Raw genomic sequence first — 17663 nt, 5'->3', positions numbered from 1 at the left:
TTGTTTTCACACCATTGTAAAGTCAAAAATACTAAGTCAACCCATCAGAAATCAGAAACTGTCTGTATGCAAAGAGATTTATTGTAAGGAGTTGGCTCATGTGCTTACAGAGATGGGCAAGCCCGAAGGTCTGCAGAGTGAGTCAGGAAGCTAGAGCCCAGGAGAGCCGATGGTGCGGTTGCATTCTCCAGGCTGCTGGATGCTGCGGTTGCATCCAGCAGCCTGGAGACCTAGGGAGAGCTGATGTTCAATCTGAGTCCAAAGGGAAGAGCAAGTCAATGTCCCCGTTAGTCAGCCAGGAAGGATTCTCTCATATTTGGGGCAGTGGTCAGTTTTTTGTTCCATTCAGGCCTTCAGCGGATTGGATGAGGCCCATCCACACTGGAGGAGGCAGTCTGCTTCACTCGGCCTTCCAAGTAAAATGTTAGTCTCATCCAAAAACACCCTCGCAGACACACCCAGAACAATGCTTAACTAAATATCTGGGTACCCCACGGCCCTGTCAGGTTAACAGTAAAATTCGCCATCACGGTGTTTGTGTTTGTGTGTGTTTAAAACACACACAAAGGATTCCCATCTCTGAGGGGGTTTTACAGTGGTAGAGGGTGTCGAGGATGTGCTGGCAAACAGCGGGGTCCTCATTTTCCTGACCCCCAGGAATCCAGGCCCTGCCAGGCGTCTGAGCCACAGCCAACCACAAGCCCCTCCAACCAGCCCAGGAAGGTAAGCAGGTACCTGCATCTCCCCTCAGGCAGGTCCCAGGTGAGCTCTCCCCCATACCCTGCCCCCAGGGGAGCCCCAGAGCAGCCCCAGGGCCCCACTCCCAGCAGAGCTTTGCTGTGCTCAGCACCCCCCAGCCCCGTCTTGAACACATTAGCTGCCATACTCACCCTGGCTGGAGGAGATTACATTTTCCATGGAGAGAGTAGGAAAAAAGCCTCGCTAAAGAAATAGTCTCTCTTTTGTTCCCTTGATTCTCTGCTCCTCAAGTGGAACCCCCTCCCTAATGCCCCTATCTGATTTCAGGAAAGGAAAATGAAGCCAGGAGAGAAATGGAACAAAGGGCCCAGAGTGGGTTTGAGTGGAGGAAGGGTGCCTCAAGAGAGGAGCAGGTGAGTCAGGGAGAGGGACGAGAGAGGAGGAGGCCGGAGGCCCCTGGGGCACTGGCCCAGCTGGCTCCAGGGAAGGCAGCCCTGACCCAGAGCTGGGCTTCCCGAACATCCCAGCCCTTCACAATAGTGGATCGAGCCCTGGACCTGGAGTCCAGCCCTGCAACCGGCCAGTGTCTCTTCACAGGCTTGTCACATCCGCTGTCTGAGCCTCAGATACGAAGGACCCTTCCAGCCTCAAAGCTGCCTGGTGATCAAAATCAAATGCAATTTAATTACATCAAAAGTGAATCATTAAAATGAGAAGAATAAACAGTGATAATTGGATTTCCTGGGATGTGAGATCAGGTCTTGCAGAGAGGATCAAAAAGGCTGTCCAGGGTGGGAATGAAACCCACTTCTTGCCTTTCCTCGGCAGTTCGTGCTGGCCTCTGGGCTCAGGACCTCCTCCAGGGGCAGGCCCATAGCCAGAGGTTTCCTTCTTCCTCCGCAGCATCGGATAGCCTTTTTCTGCCCGTGGCATCTGCTCACCCAGCCTAAGCTATTCACACCCGCCTCCCCAGACACAGCCAGAACAGGCCAAGCTGGGCCTGGAGGCCCAGCCTGCAGGCCCGGCCTGCCTGCAGGTTTTCCACCTTCTGCGGCCTAGGGGAGCACTGCCCTGGGAGTCAGGTCCCTGTGCAACAGTCCAGCTCTGCCACCCTCTGCTCTCTGCAAGGCCAGTTACCAAGTAACCAGAAGCTTCTGGAGTACAGAGCTCCCTACCCAAGTGTCCATTTTAAATGGGATGCATAACAAACAAAAGGTGTTCTGTTCCCATAAGGCTGGACCAGTGGACAGTTTTTACACAGGCAGTTAACCAGAGAAAAATAGAGTGTGTAGTGTCTAAGAGCCCACCCACCATTCATGCAGGAAACACATGCCCAGATGGAGCATGAGCTGGGGGATATGAATCTGCTCCTCTCTCATTGGTCTTGGATGCCATGTTCCTCCCACTGCATGGTAATATATGGAGTTTCTAAGAGTAATTTAAATATGTGATGCTTTTTTTTGCCTTGCACATTCCAGTTAGTATTTTTCAGTTACAAATATCTGAAAACTCAACTCAAGTAGGCCTATACAGTAAAAAAATAGTTATTGATTATATATATATATATATATATATATATATATATATATGAAGAGGTCACTTCAGGTATAGTTTGATCCAGGGGTTCACAGTATCATCAGGCTTCAGTTCCTCTTCCTGATACATCTCTCAGCCACACCACCCCCCAACAATGCATCAGCTCACACCTCTCATTGTCACTAGGCTGCTGTCAGTAGTCCCAGGGCTTGCCTCTACATATTATGACATCCAAAAGACAAGAACTACTTTGGTCCCTGAGTCCCAAGCAGAAGTCCTCAGAGTCATTCTGATTGTGGTGACTAAAGTCATTTACCCACCCTGACTCAATAACTACAGCCAGGGGGTAAACTGACCTAGCCTGAGGTATATGCTTGATCCTAGAACTGGGAATGGAGCCAGCCAGGTCCCCTGGGTCCCCATACAGAAATGAGGACTGTTGAGAAGAGGGAAGTGGAAACCAGGGAAGCAAGCAACATTGACTTTAAAGATTTTACTTATTTGTTCTTAGAGAGAGGGGAAAGGAAAGAGAAAGAGAGGGAGAGAACATCAATCAGTTGCCTCTACCCAGGGACCGAGCCTGCAACCCAGGCATGTGCCCTGACCAGGAATCAAACCTGCGACCTTTCACTTTGTGGGATGACACCCAGCAAACAGAGCCACACTGGTCAGGGCAGCAACATCGATGTTAGTGGAAGTTGGGTCACTCCACTGAACCTCTGTGCATAAAAAATACTCAACTTCTCAGCAACCCTTTTTCCAGGCACTGAATCCTCTTAGGCTCCCCCCAGGCTTCTCTTGGGCCTGAGGTTAAGCCAAAAGTTCCTGAGGCTGCTGCTGCTGTACACTGTTAGGCAGGAGGTCAGAGTAGCCAGTGGGTACCCCTTTCCAAGGGCCCTCTAGAACACCCTCCTATGCAAGGGCAGCAGGGTGCACGGAAACATCTTGGCCCGGAAACATCATCAAGGAAAGATGAACTAAAACACTGGTAGACACACAGCAGGAAACCACTGGTAGACCACACAACCAGGAAAACACTGGTTTTCCACACAGGTTTATGTGGAAAAGATTGGGGTAATCAGGGAAGGCTTCCTGGAGCAGGTGGGAATTCATGCTGGGTCTTAAAGGGATGATCTCCAGGGTATGGTGTGCATAACACAGAGGATGTGCAGAATACAATACTGAGGCATAAAAATGAAATGATTCAAGTTCTATTTATGTTTACATTTTATTTGAAAAAAACAGGATTACAGATATTTAATATACAGATTGACAGTTGGACACTGGTTTAATTAACATAAAAATGTACACACATTGGAAGTCCATATTACTTTTTTTCTTAGCTTGTGTTCTGTTGGAAACCAAGGAACCCAGGGCCCAGTGGGGCCATGTCCTGCCTTCCTCAGGTGACCAGCTCCACGGTGAGCCTCATCCCTTGGCCAGGCCCTGTGTAGAGGGCAGCCACCAGGGAGGGGTCCTACAGGGCTGTGGTTGAAGCCTGCCACCAGTCCTGCCGTCTGCAGGAGCCGTAATCCCCACACCTGCGTGGGAAGAACGCTGGGAGCCGACAGCCAGGGAGCCATGGCACACAGCCCACGGAAAGGGCCCTGACGCTTGCCATGACCCTTGGGGTTTGCCGTGCTGTGCTGGTACCCAGGCCAGAGGGTACAGAGTGTCCAGTCCCCAAGTGGCACGGCAGCCCTGAAGCTGCAGATGGCTGTGTCAGTCTGAGGCTGCAGGAGGTGGCAGGGGCTGCCAGACCCCAGGAGTAATTTGGCGGGTCTCAGTGGTGATGCCAACATTTTCCCTGTGCTCAGGCAGCTCTCCCCACACAGCGAGACTGAATCATACCCTCAAAACCTCAGGCCCGACAGGCACACGTAATGCCAACACTCAGGAATGACCCAGGCCCACCCCTCACGGCGAAGAGACATTTGGGGCAACACAGAGAAAGCTCAGAGAACAAGTCCGAGCCCTCTCCCACACACTGCGGGACCTGGATCACCTCCCTCTTGGGGCCTCAGTTTCTGCACCTGTGATACGGGGACAGTAAGCTGTCCAGCTACCTCCTGTAGTGCCACAGACGCCCGGAGAGGCCAGGGCTGGGAGAATGGAGATGGGACGCAGGCAGCGGCTGTTGTTCTTTGGAGAGGACAGAGCCCAGCCCTGCAGCACATTCAGAGGCCACAGAGACTTGGTGGATTCGCTGCCTGCAGGTCGCATCTCGGCCATTGCCAGCACACGTGCCTTCTAGGAAGCCACCAGTCCTCATGTGTAACTTACCTTTGATTCAACCCCTGCTGTTTCCCAGTGTCTTTTTGATGTCTGTAACTTTCCACAGTGCCCCTGAGAGGTAGGTCGTATAGCAATGGCTAACCCCATTTCACAGCCAAGCAAACCAAGGTCTGGAAAGTTCATGACTTCTCAAGACCACACGGCGAACTGGTAACCAAATCAGAAATGAAGTCCCAGCCTCTGGATTCTCAGCCCAAAAACTCACCCTGTGTCGGGTGCCCCTCCTAGCAGGCGGTGGGGCCTCAGAGTGCCCTTCTACAAAATGGGAAGACGTATGAGGAGTCCCCCTGGTCACGCTTATGGGGCTTTTTGAAGAAGACACATGAGGGTAGCTTCCTAGAAGATGGCCAGGATTTTTCTAATCTAGAACCTGCGGTGTCTGATTCTCCCAGGGGCACCTGCAGGCTGTTCCTCGAAGGTGCTCTCTCCAGGAAGCGCTCCCGCCAGGCAGGCAGGGTGTCCGGGAGGGGGCATTCCTCTGGAAGCCTTGGTTACGTATCAGGGGGACTCTGAAAACCAGAACAGCCAGAAAAGCAAACTTAGAGCTGGAGCCTAAGCCTCGCACACTGATATCTCTCTCTCTCTCTCTCTCTCTCTCTCTCTCTCCCTCCCTCTTTCTCTCTCTCTCTCTCTCTCTCTCTCTGTCTCTCTCTCTCTCATTGGAAAAAAAAATGGAGTGGACTTGACCACACAATCCCTCATAGAATTAAGTAGCCAAAAATCACATCGTCTAGACAAACACATTTTATGAGTCCAATTAATTTCTGCCAGTCAAAAAAGGCATGCTTAATAAGCGATATATTTAGAATCTGTCATTATCTGGTCCCCAGGGGAGAGACCTCAGCTCTTATTTCATAGACTCTTAATTTCAAACAGAGCTCTATTGACTCCCACTTCAGACCTCACTTGCTTTCCTGATGGCAGGGAGGGTGGGCGTGGGGGCTGGGGGAGTTTGACCACAAGAAGCCACCAAAGTCCTGTGTAGCTTGACCTTCCAGGTCTGTCCCATCTCAACCCTCCTAAGTCAGAAAACAAATGACGGCTTCTTCGTTGGGCCACAGTGCCTGGGGGTGTCTCACCTGCACCTGTGCCCCAGCCGCCATCATCATCTGTTCTCTGTCCCGCACGGCCTGGGAGACCTCTCGCCTCCCGCCATTCCGGCACAGCTGTCCTGCGAGCGCTCCTCTCTCGAGTCTCTGTGAGCACCAGCGCCTGAGCAGCGGCAGCAGTAGCTGGCTGAGAGTTGGCGTGGCCCGCAAAGCCTAGATGTGCCAGAGGCAGTGGCACTGACGGAGTGGGCAGGCGGTCACTGAGGGTTGGCTGCCTCTGACGTTCTTAAGCCCTGCTGGCTGTCTGGCCCACCCTGAACAAAAACTCAGTGGCTCAGGGGACAGCCATGACCATTGAGCAACATGACCCTCATCTGAGTCACTAGCTGAAAAATGGCCATATAATGTGAAAAATGAGGCCCCTGCTGACAGTGAGAGATGGCTAAGACTATGGCTCCAGAACTGTTCCTCTGCCCAAGTGGCCACCATTAGCACTCTCCTACCATTGGACAAACTCATAATCAACTGTTAAGACCCAGCTTCAGCATCCTCTCCTCCGTGGTGTCTGCCTTGCTCTCGTCTCCCAGGGACTGCCTCCATCCCATTTGTTGCTGGGCCCACGTGGTCTTCATCTCAGTGTCTCTGCATCTTGTAGAGGGCCAGGGGTCAGCCACAGGTGCACTGAGTAACCTCATGCTGAGAGCCCAGCATCCCCCCCTCCAGAGAGACAAAGCTCTGAGTTTTCAGGCCTACGTGTGGCGGCTCCTCCAGGATTCCCCACTACCCCCATCCTCCCCCATCACCGCCCTCCAGGTTCTGGCCTTTACCAGGAAGGACCAGCACCCCCAGCACCTTCACTTGTCTTCCCTCCCTCCCCAGGCTCGTCGTGGGTGCTCCACTGGAAACCAACAGCCAGCAGAAGACAGGGGACGTGTACAAGTGTCCAGTGACCCACGGGAACTGCACCAAGCTCAACCTAGGTAACGTGGGCCCCCGACCCCACCACCACGAGGCCCACCGTACTCAAGGGTGGGGTAGGCTCCGAAATACAGAGTCACACTGGCTCACGCGGCTGCCCTGGAGGTGACCAGCTGGTATCACTGCCCCGTTTTATAGATGAGGACGCTGAGGCCAGACAGAGGAAGCACCTGTCCACAGGCACACCGCTTGTGAGAGGCTGGCCAGGAGTCAGACCCAGGCCCCAGGGCCCCGGGCTCTGCTCTTCCTGATCCACCCGCCACCCCTCCCCCAGCAGGAGAAAACCGCTTCCTGTCTTCCTTCTGATTTGGAAGTGCTAACATTCGAACATCTCATATAATGTTCACTCCGTGTCAGGCACTGGTTTAAGTGCTTTTAGGTGTTTTGACTCATTAATCCTCACAACCACCAATGAAATTTAACCATTAAACAGAGGAGGAAATGACTGCATGTGGGGGCGAGGGGACCTGCCTGGGGTCGCCCAGCTAACAAGCAGCCAGGCTTGGGTTTCAGCGCAGGCAGGCTACGGCCACCCTTTAGCCACCACCACGACGTAACTCCGCCCTCTGAAATGAAGGCTTTGTTCCTCACTGAAGAGATTTCAGCCCAGGGAGATGCTGTGAGCAGCCTCGAGGCCTTCCAAGCCCTTGTAAAATCTGCTTGTGTGTGCGTGTGCATGTGTGTATGTGTGCATTCACTAAAGCACACACAGCAGTCCTCGAAAGCACGTCTACTTTGTCCCAAAGTCAGACAGTGGCCAGGCCACCACTTTGCTCACAGAAGGGAGCGAAAGTTCCATTTGGGCTGAAAAGCCACGGTTCCGAGCCTTGCCCTAGAGGACTGGCCCGCCCCAGGGCCGGGACCCGCAGCCTCCTTCTCTTCCAGAAGGGGAGCCTCTACCCCAGAGCAGTGCGGCAGGGTTCCCTGGGGAGGGGGGTGATGGCAGGGCTTCGGGAATGAGCAGAGGATGAAAAGGCCCGCATCAAAGAGAAAGCCCCAAGAACTCAGATCTCAGGGGCGGCCGGCTTCCCCATCACGTGGTGCTGGGCGCCCCTGCTGTTCATATCTGCGTCAGCACCACGGGTGGGAAGTTCAAACGCAAGCGCAGCCGAGGCCCAGGCTTCAGAAGGAAACAGTCTAGGGGAGGTGGGGGCCCAGCTGGTGGCTCATTGATCCCAGTCACCACTGCTCTGAAGTGCAGCTTCTGAAACAGGCCGAGCTGGGTTCCTCCTTCCAGCCGTGCAGTCTCTTCATGGTGTGTTCTCGGGGAGCTCACACCGCTCTCTGAGTCTCCATTGGCTCGTGTGTAAAATGAACAGGGCACGCCCGATGACCCTGGGGTCCATTCCAGTCTGATGTGGCCCCCAAACTTTCATGAGCACCTTGGATGTGCTAACACAATGCCAGTCACTGGGGATATAGCGGAGAACGAGATGGGCCCCGCTGGCAGGAGATAGTAAGTGAGCAGACAAGCCAGAAGGAAGGATAAGCTCTGGTCGAGATAAGTGCTGTACGTGTGATAAACCAGGGGTTTATGGTGAGAGAGGCTGCGGGGGGGGGGGGGGGGGGGCGGGGGACGTGCAGAAGTGGGCTTGGGAAGGCCTCCCTGAGCAGATAACACTGGAGCCAAGATCTATTGGTGAAAAGGAGTCAGGTGGGGCCAGAGCATTCCAGGCAGAGGAAGAGCAAGTGCAAAGACCCCGAGGTGGGAATAAGCTTGCTCTGTTGGAAAACATAAAGAATGGCTCTATGGCTGGGGCAGAGGGAGCCAGGGGGCTGATGGAAGCTGTGGGCACTGGGCTTGGGGCCTGGGCCACCAAGAGAAGCCCCTGGCCCAGGTGGGGACACAGATGCATGAACTGACTGTTTGGTTTCCTCTGTTGCTCTGGTTTCCAATGTGGTCCAAATTTCCCTGCAAAGGAGGAGCCCCTGCCAGCAGTGAGAAGCCACCAGACCCTGGAAAACATTCCTGCACCGGGGCATACGCTGGGTGGCAAAGTGAGTCAGAGCAGAGGAAAAGTGCTTCGTCTCAGGAGGGTTCTTTCCCCACCACGCAGGAGAAAACGCACAGCAGGAAGACCATCTGTCGGCTTACCCCACACTGGAAAATGCAAGGCAGGGAAACCGGAGTGCTGGGTTTTCCTACGGCCTTTCCAGGCTCTGAACCCTGCCAAGCCTGGAATGTTCTTTCCTCTCTCTCCAGGGAAGGCTTAGGGGTATCAATCATTCACACCTCAGTGTGAAAGACTCCACAGATGCCGCTTTCTTCCCTACACCTGCATGAAGTTAGGTCCCCAGACCCTCACAGAGACCCGCTGAGAAAGGTGTTAGTCTCTCCTGGTCACAGAGCAGAGGTCAGTGACTGCCCCAAATCCACAAGCAGCAGAAGCGGCAGAAGCAGGACTTGAACGTGAGTCTTTCTCACTCCAACACAAGGGTCTTCCCCACCTTGCCCATCTGCTTCCAGGCAGGCCCAGTTTCTAGGGACTTCAGTTACTGAGACAAGAGAGACAGAGAGGGGCAGGGGGATGGGAGGGACATGCCCCTTGAATAAATGGGGGGAGGGCAGGATTCTTCAAGCTGCAGAGGGGTGGACGTTGCCCAGTGGGGGCCTGGAGCTTCCTCCCCAGATTTCTCACTGCCATCCCAATGCCACCACAGCCCTACCATCAGATGGGACATCAGGCTGTAACCTTAGATGCCCTGGGTTCAAATCCCCACTCTGCCTTTTACCAGTGATTGCCTTTGTAGAGTTGCAGCCCTTTCTGCGCCTTGATGTCTCTCCTCTGGAAAATGGAAGTGGCGACTCCTGGGGGAGCATGTGTGGGCAGGACTGTGAATAATAAGAAATAACTTTAAAAAGTCAAAGTCATTACTATTACTTTCTCCCTGGTTTCTTGGGATAGACAAAGCAGAAAACCATCTCAGGCACCGCACAGCCCAGAGGGGCTGGATTTCTGTAGGAGCCTGACCACAGACTGAGGGAGCCCCAAGGGAAACAACAACAAACGCAGATGCCCACCCCACAGCCCGGGGCCTGTCGGGGCGGCGGGGGGGGGGGGGGGGGGGGCGGGGGGAGGCGGCCATCGCTCAGGCCTCTGCTCACGCCCACCCCGGCCGCACTGGCCCATGCCCAGAAGGCAGGCCAGCTCTTCAGACTCCCAGTGGCAACTATGCTAAATGCCAACTCTGCCCCGCTGAGTCCCCAAAGAGCATGCCGCCCCCCCCCCCCCCACAGAAGACTCGGGATCCTCCTCACAGCAGGTGAGGATCGACTTGCTCTGGGCTCAACAAAATGCCTGATTGCCCCACTGAAACCCTCCCTCCGTGTGCCCCTGCCCATGCATGCACTCACACACGTACACACACATGCACGTACACTTACACACCAACTCATGTCTGGGGAATTCAAGCTCACTTCCTTTGCTTCAGTGGCCTGACAGAATGAAGCCAGTAAAACCTTAAGTGATAAAAGTTACTTAGCAATTCTAATCTGCCACCGCCCTCCCCCTGCATCCAGGTAGCTGATAATCCTGCTCTTTGATATCTGTCACAGCAGCGACCACAGAATGACATTCTTGGCAAGACCTTGTGCCTCTAGAATGTTGTATCTCTAGAATAGCCAACTAGAACGTTGGCTATTTGCTACCTGTGAGGAAGAATCAGGTATCATACAAAAATTTATCAGGTGAGCAGCAAACAGGGCCCTGTGAGAACAGGGCAGGGGACAGGGAAGTTTTGGTGGCAGGTTGGCATGAAGAAACATGTGGAGGTGACACTGCCCAGAGAAAGCCAGCCCAGGTGGGGTGCTTGGTGTGTGTCTTGTGGGACACAAGGGGAGTGTCGGGGTCCCTCAGAGGGCTGGAGGAAGAAAAGCTCTGCATGAGGAGATGGAAAGCCCGTCCTGTGCTTCCTGTGTGACTCTGGGCAGGTTGCTTGGCCTCTCTGAGACTCATTTTCCTCAGCTCAAGAAAGTTGAGAGGAAACAACTGGACCACATCTGGGCGAGGCCTCCGTCAACCATGAAGGTCTGCACCAATGTGCAGGGAGAGCTGGGGAGGGCTCTGCTCAGCACCACCCCTGCCACGGGCATCTCTGGTGGCCAGCGGCAGCAGCGGACCCTGCTGGAGAGTGGGCAGGGGGCTGCATGGTTAAGCTTCTCCCTCCCTCCTCAGGAAGAGTCACCCTATCCAACGTGTCCGAGCGGAAGGACAACATGCGCCTTGGCCTGAGCCTGGCCACCAACCCCAAGGACAACAGCTTCTTGGTAAGAGCCACCAGCCCCACCCTCTCTGTAAGCCCCGCCCTCCTGCCCCAGGGGCCCTCCTCTCGGGATCAGAAGAGGCCCCTGGTGACTAAGTGCGTCCTCACGCACACTCTGCACACTGCCCACCAGGCTGCCTGTGCTCGCACTCCAAAGGACAGCTCCTTTGCCAGCTCCCTGCAGTGCCCCCAATTTCAGGGGTGGGAGGACAGTCCAGGATGGAAAAGTATTGAGCCCCTTTGTGCACATGCCCTAAGGGTGAGGGACAGGCAGCCTAAAAAGGAACAGGAGTAAATAAAGGCCAACAGTCCAATGGGAGGCTAACCCTTCCTTTGGGGAACCAAATGTCCAAGGCAGAGGCCAAACCTCTGCTCCAGGTTTGATCAGAGAAACAGGACACCCCATGCACCCTGAGAAGAATCTGAAGGAAAGTCAGAAACGAGTGAACACAGATTCACTACAGCCCAGGGAAGGGCTACAGAGTGGCAGGTCACCTGGTCTGCACGGGACCAGATGGAAGGCTGCCCAGAAGAGGTTTCGGCTTTGTTTTTAAAGAACAGACAGGCTTTAGCAGTGAAGAAAGAGGAGCAGGTACTTGGACGGCAGTGATAGAGACATTCATTCATTTTAATAATTGTGTTGAGCACTCACAATCTGCTGAGCCCAACGCCAGGCACTGGGGACCCAGCAGTCAGCAGAGCTGCTGCCCCTTGCAGCTCACATTCTGGTTTGGGGGTCAACAGTGAGCAAATGAGTGACGTAAACATGATGTTGGGCCAGGAAGGCAGCCACGAGGCACGCTCGGAGGTCTCTCCCCTGCCCAGGTGAGCATGCACAGGCTTCGCCTGCAGCAGGTGTGTGCAGGTGGAGGGGAAGATGGGGACTGCCTGCTCCCGGCCACCACCTTCCAGTGAACGACCATGACTTTGGGTGAGGCTGGGAGCTTAGAGCAGGATCCTTTTGAGACTTATTCCTTGAAACAGATGCAAGAGAAATTTGGGGGAAAAAGTTCCTGGAGAAAGCCCAGTAAAATGTACCCCTCATGTGGAGGCGGGAGGGCTGTGTCAGTCTTTGTTCTCGCCTGTCAGTCTGTTTCTATGGACAGATGAGACGTCTGGGGTGTGGGGCACTAGACGCTAGAGCAGCGGAATGACAAGGATGCCCAGGGACTTGAGGACAGTGTAGTGGCTCTGCTGGCGGAACCCTGAGGTGCTCATCGTGTGGTCGGCCCACAGCCCTCCATCATCCCCAGCCAAGGGCAGGCAGGGCTTCTGGCTCAGACCATACGCCTACCCCCCCCCTCGGGGGGGGGGGGGGGGACTTTGCTCCCTCTGAGGCTCCTGGTCACATTGCTACTACTTGATTTCATCTACTTCGCTAGACGGGGTGAAGGCCTGAGAAGGATGGTGTGATATACCGTCTTGGGCCTCTGTGGGTAGATTAAGTCCCCGGTATATACATAGCAACTTTTTTTAACTCATTAACTCATCCATTCGTCCATCCACTCATCAGTCTGTCCTCCAACCAATTGTCCATCTCTCCACTTATCTCTCCATCCATCCATCCATCCATCCACTCATTCACCCACTCATCCACCTGTATATGTATCCACCCCCCATCCTCCCGTCTAATCATCCATCCATCCACCCACCCACCATCTTTTTGTCCACCCATTCACCTATCCATCCACCTCTCAAGCTCTCCATCATCATGCCTCATCCATCATCCACTCAACCATCCATCCATCCGTTTATCACCAGCATCCACCCTCCCATTCCTCATTCTCCCCTTACTTCCAAAAATAATTTACAGCAGTTTCAACAAAGGGTACCAATAAAACCAAACCATTAAAATCTGAGTAAAAATAGAAAGCTAATGAAGCAAAGAGATTGGAAATGGAATAATTACTCCTCCAAACCAAAGGAAACTACAGCACAAACTTTAGTACTGGGTTTCCCAGCAGCAGGAGAAAACTTGAGTCACAGAGCTGACTTTCACCTTAATTTAATGACCATGACTCTGAGATGAACTTGCTGCTCAGTCTCTCTTCTTCCCCTAGTAAGAGCCGTGGGCCTGTTGTCGGACCAAGTCCTGGAAGTTTGCCCAGTAAGGGCCTTCAGGTGACCTGTTCGGACAGAGAGCCCATCCCCATGGACAAAAAGGCTTTCCCAGCTCCTGTGTGGATAGGTGGGTGGGCAGGCAGGGTGGAGAAGGGAAACGACCCTAGATGGTGGAATAGAGAATGAGACCTTTTCAGACAGAAGAAAGGAGCACTCTAAAATTCATTTTCTCCATTCCCCCTGAAGCCAAGGGAACTGCCAGCAAGAGAGTTCAGAGAGACTCACAGAAGCCCCTCTAAAGCCAGAGACAACAACACTCAGATAGGGGACACCTGTCGTGGGTCCTGGAGGCTGGGACTGGGCCGAAGGCTGTTGGGCCTGGACCCACCCTGAGGGCCCCCACTGACGAGGCCTGTGCTGTGATTCCCAGGCCTGCAGCCCCCTCTGGTCCCACGAGTGTGGGAGCTCCTACTACACCACAGGGATGTGTTCTCGAGTCAACTCCAACTTCCGATTCTCCAAGACCGTGGCACCAGCTCTCCAAAGTAAGTGGCTTCAAATCTGCAGACTCTGGCTGAGCAGCTGACAGTCCATGGGAGGCTCGGGGCTCTGATCCCTGCTATTGTGCAGCTACAAAGCAGCACTGGGACTCTCCCTCCGCCCCGCTCTGACTCTGTGGGTAACTCACTTGACCTCTCTGGGTCTCTGTGGGGTCATAATATTGGCCCACCCTCCCACACAGAGCGATGGGAAGGGCAAGTGTGCTAAAGGTATGAAGGCAATGTGGTAGCCAGGAGTGCTCACTGCAAACCCAGCCTGAGTGAGGAAGAAGTTGCTGGGCAACCATGTATAGCAGGCAAGCTGCACAATCCTGGGGACATCACTCGCTTAGACTACAATGTGAATGGTGCCCTTTGATGCTATGCAGTTCAGTCACCCTGTAGGTGGAAGACCAAGGAGAACAGAAAGATTTCAGGTAATAGTCCCATGGAAGCAGTGTCCTTGATCATCAGGAAGCTCTGCCCGGTTTTCCCAGAGCTTCATGGAACACTGAACCTCCCACTCACTCCCCACCCGCCAGGAAAATCTGGGAAATAATGCTCAGACTTTGCCTCCTGCAAGCCCAGACTGCTTGGCTCTGAGCCTCACTATTTCCTCTGGGTTAAATACCATCGCCCCAAACAGCTGCTGCCCGTTTTATTGAGGGCAAGGGGATTAGCGCCTCCGGCTAACGGCAGCCTCCCTCTAAACAACAGGGCCCAGTCATGGATGGAAAGATGGTGTTGCAGAAGGGGGCTGGAAAGGGGTCATTTTAGGAAGATGAGAAGGCATTGATTCTAGTCTCACAAAATGGCAGAGGGAAGGGGCGCGAGGTCGTGAGGTGTGCACGAGGGAATGCCCCGCCCACCCAGGACTGCTATTTCCTCTGGCCAAGGGGTGACAGTCTCAGGCTCTGGAACCTCCTGTGGCAGAGGCCTCCCACCCACCTGACCAAACAACACGGCCCTGGGAGCTAATCAGATACAGAGCTCAGGGTGGCCCCCCAACCCCAGGGAGGCTCGAACTCAGCAGGTCTGGGATTAGCCCCAGAGTGTGTGTGTGTGTGTGTGTGTGTGTGTGTCAGGGGGGTGTTCTGCCATGTTTAGGAACCGCAGACCTAAAGCAAGACTCTTCTCAAGGTATCTAATTTTATTTTTTTTTAATGTTTAAAAATTTTTAAATTACAGTTGATAGTCAATACTGTATTGGTGTCAGGTGCACAGCACAGCGGTTGGACATTTCTGTAACTTACGAAGTAATCCTCCAGAAAAGTCTAGTAACCTTTCGATACCACAGAGTTACTACACTACTGTTGCCTATTCCCTGTGCTGTGCTTTGCATCCCCGGGACTGTTTGGTGACTGCCGATTCGTACTTCCTCATCCCTCACCTTTTCACCCGGCCCTCCAGCCCGTTTGTCTGTCTCTGTATCTGCGTGTTTGTTTCTGTTTTGTTTGTTCATTTATTTGGCTTTTCAGATTCCACATCTAAGTGAAATCATATGGTATTTGTCTTTCCCTGACTTGTCTCACTTATCATAATTCCCAAGATATCTTAAAAAGGAAAATTTGAAACTATAAAAAAAACCCCAGCAATAGTAAAGGCATTTAATAATAAAAATGTGCATAAAAATCAAAGAAACCCGGTCCCTACCACTACAGTGGAAACCCCTCCTCAGGAAGGAGTTTCTGTGTCGGTCCCCTCTGTGGCCGCACCGTCACAGTGCGCTCCAGCGTGAGGCCGGTGCTCAGTCCGCAGGTGCTGAGCCGGCCCAAACAGGGAGAGAACAAAGCCATCAGGTGCTGTCGGCCGGAAGTGTTGGGCCATCAAGTGCTGTACACCGCATGCAGGTGGGACAAGAAGGTCTCACAAGTTCTCCTAAAACAGAGGAGACTCTGAGCATGCAAACCACCAAACGCTTCTAAAATGCCCTCCCAACACAAAGTGACGGGCACCTGGGCTCAGAGCCAACCCCCCCTCTCCCTGGGGAGCGCTGGCTTCAACACGCTGCACCCTCATGACGCCGTGTTGCTGGAAGGTTCACACACAGAAGCTTTCTGCCGTAGTATTGCGGTAAAGTCAATTTTAAAACAGTGTGAAAATCCTCAAATAAAAATAAGCAGATGCCCAATATTTCAGTATAATGTAGTATAATATATATCATATCATATTGAATCATACCATGTTTTATTTCAAAGTGACCCCAACCTTTCACAAACAGAAATTAATTACTTAGATTTTAAATGACATTTTAACATTTATTTACTTAACCAATATTTCATTAGATTTTTTTATGTTTTTATTACTCATTTTAATTTGGTATTACTATTACAAAAATATAGAGAAACCTTTATGCTCAGAGCAGAGATACGAGCATGAGCGCTTAACCCATGATGTCACTGCCACATTAATGAAGTAGTTTGCTTTCAAAGAAAAACAACGCCAGCTAAGACTGCTTGAGCACTTACTTGGTGCTCAGCCCTTTGGAAGCATCCTCATCTCATTAATTCCTCATGGCAATCTGCTACTCCCATTATGTGTATTTTTCAGAAGAGAAAACTGATGCCCCGGTGTTAAGTGGCTTGCCCAAGTTCAAAGCCAAGAGTCAAATAGGTTCCACATTCTTAACCATGACACCAGACCACCCTCCTAAAAAGTGAAACCCATTCATTCGGGCTGCTAGTTGTGAATGCCAGCCTGCCCGTTACAGCAAACAAATGAGAACCAGGTATTGCTTTTGGCAGTGTTGGCTGTCTCAGAAACACTGACCCGCCGACAGTGGTCAGTCCCAGGGGAGCAGAGGCAGCTGGGTGTAGTTAAGCTTTGTTCAGACAGCCAGCACTGAGTGGCAGAAGAAAGCCAGGAACTCCTGGGCTTGCCATCCACATTGCCCAAACAAACGTCCTGCCAAGGACGGCTCCCCAGCCCGGGGAATTATACACGTAGAATCAATCGCACACGTGTAACAGCATCCTTCTTCTCCTGTCCTTTGGACAATCATCTGGAGAATCAGAAACTTGCAGACACTGGCTCCTTGGGGAGCTGTGACCGTGTCCCCAACTTCCCAGGGTGCCAGACCTACATGGACATCGTTATCGTCCTGGATGGCTCCAACAGCATCTACCCCTGGGTGGAGGTTCAGCACTTCCTCATCAACATCCTAAAGAAGTTTTACATCGGCCCTGGCCAGATCCAGGTGAGTGTCTCCGGGACTCCTTCCTCCTTCAGACAGGGCCCCCCAGGCCCATGGCAGATGCTGCCTTAGGATGTGGGCGGGCATCTTTGTGTGAGCTAATAAGGTAGAGGCGAAAGGTCCAGCACCAGGGCCCTGCAGCCCAGGACACCCATCCCTGCTGGGCTCGTCAAGGGAGCGTCTGGGGAGGACCTCACTTCCAAGGTCAAATGCTGGGCAGGTCACCACCTATTAGGAAAGAGTTTGACCAGATACAAAGTGATAAGGAAATGTTGAGTAGCACTAGAACCCTCCTGAGTGAGGCACAGCAGAGAGTTAGACACATTGACCTTGGAGAACAGAGCAGGAAGGAGGCCACAGCTTCCAGCACATACTGAAACCCTGCCTGGCTAAAGGGAGTGGATTTACTCCATATTGTTTTGGCAGGCCAAACAAAGACTGATGGATAGGAGTTCCAAGGTGGCAGATTTCAAATCAATCTAAGAAATCATCTGGTAACGATTAGAGCTGTGACAAAGGGAGTGGGCTTTCTTATGAAGTAATGAGTTCCCCAGTACCGAAAGGGGATCTTTCAGGGTGTCGTGGGTGAAAGTCCAGCATTAGTAACACATTTGTTCCAGACAAACCCTGGGCCCACGCAACGGTAACGTGTTATTGTTCTAACCCCACTGTATTCTAATGCTGTTCATACTGTCACTACTCCATCAACCTTAAGGATAAAGAATCTTTCCCCTTCCGAGTTGTAAGGACATGCTGAGTTCCAGGGTTTGGTGAATGAGCCGTGGCCTCCATCCATGCTCTTCCTAATATTTTAGACTTTAATTCTACTCTCAACCTTTGTGTTTTTAAGCAAGAAACAACTTGTTGGGCTTTATTTAAAGCACGGTCTCCTCTCACGGTATGCCCCTCCCACGTGTCTCACCAAGCCATCCATTCATTCCCAGAACTTGCAGGACCTGCCTCCCCTCGGCTTGGGGAAACAGCTCTCCTCACGCCTAACAGTCACAGGCATGAGATGGCTCCGGGGGGCCTCACCACCCAGGGTCCAAG

General features: G+C 52.8%; 1 protein-coding gene across 1 annotated transcript in view; it reads left to right on the top strand.

Moving 5' to 3' along the window:
• ITGA11 (integrin subunit alpha 11) overlaps positions 1 to 17663 on the top strand; it is a 119699-nt gene that overhangs the window by 51130 nt on the left and 50906 nt on the right. Inside the window, 4 exon segments of the mRNA XM_028506350.2 lie at positions 6459 to 6559; positions 10733 to 10824; positions 13312 to 13426; positions 16489 to 16616. Coding sequence (XP_028362151.2) covers positions 6459 to 6559; positions 10733 to 10824; positions 13312 to 13426; positions 16489 to 16616 — 436 coding nt within the window.

The sequence above is a fragment of the Phyllostomus discolor genome, chromosome 1, assembly GCF_004126475.2.
Source record: "Phyllostomus discolor isolate MPI-MPIP mPhyDis1 chromosome 1, mPhyDis1.pri.v3, whole genome shotgun sequence".
NCBI classification, from domain to species: domain Eukaryota; kingdom Metazoa; phylum Chordata; class Mammalia; order Chiroptera; family Phyllostomidae; genus Phyllostomus; species Phyllostomus discolor.
The sequence above is the reverse complement of the archived record's forward strand: the minus strand, read 5'-3'. Positions and strand labels throughout refer to the sequence as shown.